This window comes from Dermacentor andersoni, chromosome 7 (genome assembly GCF_023375885.2).
Source record: "Dermacentor andersoni chromosome 7, qqDerAnde1_hic_scaffold, whole genome shotgun sequence".
Lineage (NCBI taxonomy): Eukaryota > Metazoa > Arthropoda > Arachnida > Ixodida > Ixodidae > Dermacentor > Dermacentor andersoni.
This window is the reverse complement of record NC_092820.1, coordinates 131280384-131286380: the sequence shown is the minus strand read 5'-3', so window position 1 is coordinate 131286380 and position 5997 is coordinate 131280384. Positions and strand designations below refer to the sequence as shown.

General features: G+C 48.3%; 1 protein-coding gene across 1 annotated transcript; it reads right to left on the bottom strand.

The window, feature by feature from the left end:
* Nucleotides 1-680: 680 nt before the first annotated feature.
* LOC126533811 (uncharacterized) lies at nucleotides 681-5497 on the bottom strand. Its single transcript, XM_050181016.3, has 3 exons — nucleotides 5101-5497; nucleotides 1751-1855; nucleotides 681-900 (listed from the first exon to the last, which is right to left on the bottom strand). The coding sequence occupies exons 1-3, from the start codon at nucleotides 5350-5352 to the stop codon at nucleotides 817-819; spliced, it is 441 nt and encodes a 146-aa protein (XP_050036973.1). The 5' UTR covers nucleotides 5353-5497; the 3' UTR covers nucleotides 681-816.
* Nucleotides 5498-5997: the final 500 nt, after the last annotated feature.

Genomic DNA, 5997 nt, shown 5'->3' with positions numbered 1-5997 from the left:
CAAGTTGCTTACTATACCGGTCGCATACTTGCAGGTAAGCTTCCTATAATGCTTTTGCCACCACTGTGAGTCACTATATTTCCGTACAAATACTTTAACACTGTCGCAACCCATTTACCTGCTTTCATATTTTTAAATATTTCTTCAAAATGAATTCCACTCTGAGCTCCCCTCACTTTAAAGATTGTCCAGCCAATGTCAGCCTGCGCAGCTTCATTTATAGACTTCCCGTGTGAGTGCTGGAAGCAACGCGTCCCTTTTACCTTTGGCAGCCAAAGAGATTGCATTTCTGGCTTTAAGCAAACAACCGCATGTCCAAATGTCCGTCCTTAAACCATTGCACTTGAGGAAAGGACTTTGCCCGTCAGGAATGGATGGGTGTTGTAAGTAAGGAAGAAGTGCTGGGAGACAACATCAGATATTGCTTATTAACTTGCACCTTCTCACTAAAAAGCAGCTGTCTCGTCGACACCGTATGAGCCAACTATATGTCTGATGATTATTTTCACAAGTTCAGGCTGTTCTAGAAAAAAAAAAAAAAAGCTGTATGCAACTGATCAGCTGAAAGACACTAAATTATTCGCAAGGAATAATCCCCGTCGTTATGGGGGTGTCAGAGTCATTCCATGTCTAGGGTCACCGTAAACGTTATTGTTGAGACCTTGTATTAACATGACACAAAACAGCGATGATGAGCTTTATTGAATGCCTAAAATTGCGCTGATGCTGCGCCTGAGAGCTTGTCACGTGACGTTTTGTGCCAGAATAAAAAAAAAAAAAAGAAGATACTGCGCTTTGTGTAAAAGCCGCAAGCCACTATCCGCCGACAGGACCACACCAGGCATATTGAAGCCTCAGATGGCCATAGTACCGAAACCTAGCCTGACACTGACCGTTGGCCTGCAATAAAAGAAGAAAATGTATGTTTAACAAACTAAATCATAAGCAGACACCATAAAAAGTAAAAAGAGAAATAATGCTTGTTACCATAACTCACATCTATTGTTCGGATAAATTGCACATTTTGTTCGTGACGGCTTTGACAGCTGGCACTGGACTAAAAACAATATTTATGGGAGTATTTGTTTGTCCTGCCTTAATGGGGCAATTATTCACAAACCGTAAATACGGGATTGCAATGAAGAAACCAGTAAATATGGGTGTTTTGAACCCTGTCGAAATGAAAACAAACTGAATATCAGATATCGGACCAGTAGTATTTCACTGCAATACAGGGTTCTCAGGAAGATAAATATTACTAAACGGGAGGTTTATTGGCCTATTCTTGCTCTAGACTTTGTAGATAGACGGTACGAGTTCGCCAGTGGTATAATTTGCCCACGCATGCGTAGTAAATGATGGGAACTGAAAGCAGGGTCCCTATAGACTTTACATCCTCAAGCTCATAATAGTTGTTTCTCCAGAGGGAACAGCACGTGCATTGTGGTACACGATTAAAGAGGACACATGAATGCGCAGCAGGTGGTAACTTCCCGTTCTGACAAATGTACAAGCAACTGGCTTTGCAGCTGACGCCAGGTGGCGCTGATAACGTTACAAACTCGACGCAGTGCACCAACATTCATTCAGCCGGTTCTTGTCGCCAGAACGCCTGCAAAGTACAACAAATAACAAGCCACAATGGCGTGTTCCCTCGAAGAGTCTACCGCTCTGCAGTGGCAGAAATGGGCTGTAATAATGGTATCACTTGCTTAGCCACATTCCCCGTAGAGTAGCTGCATACACATACCTCATTTCCAATTGGTGGGCACCGATTCTCGGAGTAGGCGACCGAGCTGTTGCAGGCGCTCTTGACGGTCGTGAACTCGAGTCTAATTATAAGGCCATTGGACAGCTGCAGGAAATGCGAATAAAGGTGAAGCATGCCATGAAAGCGACGCAAGAAATATACTACGTCGTAGGAGAAACATGAAAGCAAAAAAAAAGAAAAAATATTCAGGGTTATTACACTCTGAAGGTTGATGACCAGTAAAGCTGTGTATAGTATTACTATATTGATTGGACAAAGACACATGCATGTAACTTCGCGATTCCACCGTGTTTTATTTTTTGTTACCATAGTGATCATAGCTTTATGGTCACTACGGTAGACGGCCATGGGCTGAACCACGATGCTGGAAAGATGTTTAGTAAATTCCAAGTCTACACATGACCGATGACGCGTAGTTGGTACGTTAAAATGTGTATAGCATTGCATTCCGAACCTATCCTCCTCGCGGTATTCGGGGTCCCGACGGACATGGCGCAAACGCTTGGCATTGGCGGCCCGTTGGTCGTCGGCGGTCTCCTACTGCCGTGCCCATTCCTGTTTCTGTTCGCGAAGACGATCTTCATGGGCACGCTGCTGCTCTTCGTTGGATGGAAGGCGGCTAGGCGACGGTCCAGACCCGTCAACCGACGCGCGCTCGGCGTTAGCGGCTTTCCCCCGACTTCGCGCCCATTCCCGCTGCTACTGAGACGCCCTCGCTCTCGAAGGCCACGCTGCTCTTCCTCGATGCGCACCATACACGTCCTACCCGTAGCACGGCACCAGAACGAAACTGCTGACAACTTCGGTAGGCGATGTGGACGTCGCAGGAAAGAGGCGCACACGCAGTGCTGCACTATAAACGCGCGTGTAGCATTTATAGAGGAGGATTCGCGTTCTACACGGCTCGATAGACGCACGCAATTTCTTTCAGAACCTAGCCACTTACGGCTATGTTGTATAACAAGAAATCCGTGCATTCATGGCGGGCGTGCTTGCCACCCTTGTTATGAAAGCCGGAGCAAAGTACGCCTACATGTTGAAAAGGGCAGTTTGGGGGCTTACCCCTCTTTCCCCTCCTATTTAACACAGCGCCAGAGACGTCACAAATGGGCCGTTTTATTTTGTTTCAGATTTGTTTTGAGTAGGATGCCCGGCAACCGCTAGTGGTGGAAACGGTAATGGCGTGGCTCGCAGGTACCCGACCGTGGCAGTTTTGACATCCCAGTGAAGCTATAGCGAGCGTCCGCACCTTGGTTATACTATGCTGGCGAAGAGCGGACTCTACAGTCTACGCTTATCAGCACAGGTGTAGCGGCACTTATCCAGCGCGCCAGGCGACGTGCGGCGCGCTTTCACGCTGCTAGTGCCTCTGGTCGAGAAGAGTGCAGAGTGTAGTAGCTTTGCTGGCCGAGCAGCATTCGGGTATGCGATTCGGGTGGGAAGAAAATAAGCGGGTCGAGTTTGCGCACTCACCACATGAAAAAGTCGCTCGTTCAACACGCGCTTGTGAGCATGCTCTTTGGCAACAGCTCATCGCCTAACCGTGCGGCCGACGCACGGCGCTAATTGGCAACACTTCTGTCGGAGCCGAAGTGACGTATGCAACTTCGGTTGGCCGCTGTATGACACGCGGAAACACGGAACTATTGTTCTCTCCGATACTACTGCAATTTATGCACTGGATCAGGGTGCGGAGCACTTTTCAATTTTACCACGCAACGCTCGCCACCGGCACCATGCCGTGGCGATCGATTATGTGCAAGCGCAGTTCTGCACGAGCTCAACAGGCTGATCCAGCGGGCAGGTGGAGTGGCGCGAGCCAATGCCCCATTGATTCGCACCACTAGGATCCGCCCTACGAGGATGGCTCCATACTTCATTAGAAATAAATGTTTTCTCTCACTCTGCCTTGCACTCACTACTTTGGAAGTGCAGGAATCGTGCAAGCTCCCGATAGCAGACGACATGGTGAAGCGCTGGTGAAGCAATCGTGCGTGGATGCAAATGTCGCCCGAGTTGGTTACAACAGTTCTTATAGCTGGCATAAGGATCTGAGGTACAAGCCCGATGCCCGAATGGTTGCGAAACCAGATTAGTAAAGCCACGTGACGCGTGAAATCGATCGCATGTTTTTGTTGAAACGGGGGCTTCGACGAGAAAACGGGATCGTCTCCCACCATATTGGTCTCGCGACGTGGTACTATCAGAACATTGATTACCGAAACAACGATAAGATACAGTCCCTGCGTCTACGCACAAGTTTGCCGAAAATGTTCAGGACAGCCCTACTCAAGTAGATGCGAAGCTGCGCCAGATTGCAGAAGCATGGCCGCCTAGCAGCCAAAGTTTGAGCACAGCTTACTTGAGGCAAAACAGTTCTCGAAGCGCGAGGAACAGCAGCAGTTCAAAACGCGCCCGTACGACGATGTCGCCTCGGTGACGGACGCTACGACACAATGAGCTAAGCAAGCAAGCAAGGTGCGTGAAGTAGTCGACAATGCTTTAACCTTTACAGTCATTTTTGAAATAAACGTGCAGGGCTCGTGAAAGCACTGCGCTCGCACGGTACTGCAAGAGAACTACGGCAGAAAGCGCCGCCAAATCGAAGAGACCTCGCATATGCGCGCCTTGAAAGCATCACAGCGGTAACGACACGGCGCAATCGACGTCACTGCGGTCGCGTCGTCCAGCGGACGTTTGATGCACGTAGCACCACGGCTGTCCGGTAACTTGTGGTATGTCAATACACCCAAGTCATACCAGATCGTAGTCTGGACGTGATTATGTAGATGATAACACCTAGTGCGGAGCAACAGAATTAATTTCCCTAACGCGATGCCCAGAAATTACACGCAGAGATAGCTCGAGCTGCAAAAATGAAAAACAAGCGCCAAGAAACGAAGAGTATGCATCTTTGTGCAGACTCTCCCGGCCTCAATTTTTTCAAGGCAGAATGAAAGCTTAGCTCTGGCGTTGCGAGACTCATTCTTTCACTTTTCGTGCAGCTTCATTCAACAGAAGATGATCTAATCTGACAAATTAAGTTACTAAATACTACACGTTAAGAAGAAGCCGACGAGTAGCACTGGTATCTATGACTTCGAGCTTTGAAACAAAGAATTAAAGGTGATCCAGGAAAAGGATAAGTTGGACTAATTGGTATAAATTCGTGTCACTACAAGGCCGGCGTGCAAACACCGAAACAAGGCGAATTAAAAGGGTTGTCCTTTTTCTTCCTTCGTCGGTTCCTGTTAGCGTGCATGCCTGCCTTTTATTAACGTTAGCAGAATGAGTTGATGAGGCGTGGCAACTTGTAGAGTAGCACTTACTTGAGCTGCTGCACGAGTCACATTAAGAAGAGTGTTCAGGTTTCCCTCATCCGGTTGAATAGTGCCGTTCTCCAGGGCTTGGTGCGCGAAGTATTGGTACGTGTTTGTGGTAAGCCAACTTTGGGGCGCGATGACGCAGTCACCAGGCTTTTGTTCCTCCTCCGGTTTTTCAACGCAACCTTCGAAAAAGTTGGCTATCTGGCATGCGACATAGGCCGATGTGAGCAGCACGACCAAGGCGAACTTCAACATTGCGTATCGTCGTAGGGGAGTGGTTAACGTAGCGAGCAGTATTGAAGAAAAGCGGCGGTAGGCCTCGGAAGAAGTGGTTGCACTGGCAGACAGACTATGCCGGGTCGTCCGGGCGGATTTGACAGCGGGCAAGGAAGAACGCACCGGCGTTATTAAGGATGTGTACATGGGGGCGCTGGCGACGCTGATAAAATGACGATTCAGCTGACGTATAACAATCTCGCTGCAGAAAATTTGGATTGTGAGATGTAGCTGCGTCTCCATGAAAATAATAGAAAAGCAATAAGTGCGGGTGGCGGGAGCGACTTCGTTGGTCACTGTATGCCTTACACTGTGCTTTGGGAGAACAAAGATAAAAGCTTTTGCTATCATAAGCTTGATAAAGGGGAACACTTGAGTGTCTGGTAAGTAGCCTCATTTCGTGGCAAAGGCAATTCGTTCTGCCCAAAATTGAAAGCAAGGTGCTGCAACCTGAGCTGCCGGCACGCGCTGCAGTAAAATGGCGATGGGTAGGGTGACAGGAACGACGCATAGTATGCTGCGCTGCTACGCGTGGTATCTGTGCAATCTTTCTATATAAGCATGGAATTAAAACGAATCTGTTGCCTAGGTAGGTTACATCCTGGTGTGTCTGGGCAGTGATAA

Bases quoted from the DNA above. Each gene is read 5' to 3' on its own strand.
- LOC126533811 (XM_050181016.3), bottom strand. From the start codon at position 5,352: ATGTTGAAGTTCGCCTTGGTCGTGCTGCTCACATCGGCCTATGTCGCA. The intron at 1,856-5,100 runs GTAAGTGCTACT...CATTTCCTGCAG, and splicing joins TGACTCGTGCAGCAGCTCAA to CTGTCCAATGGCCTTATAAT. The intron at 901-1,750 runs GTATGTGTATGC...CTTTTATTGCAG, and splicing joins GCCCACCAATTGGAAATGAG to GCCAACGGTCAGTGTCAGGC.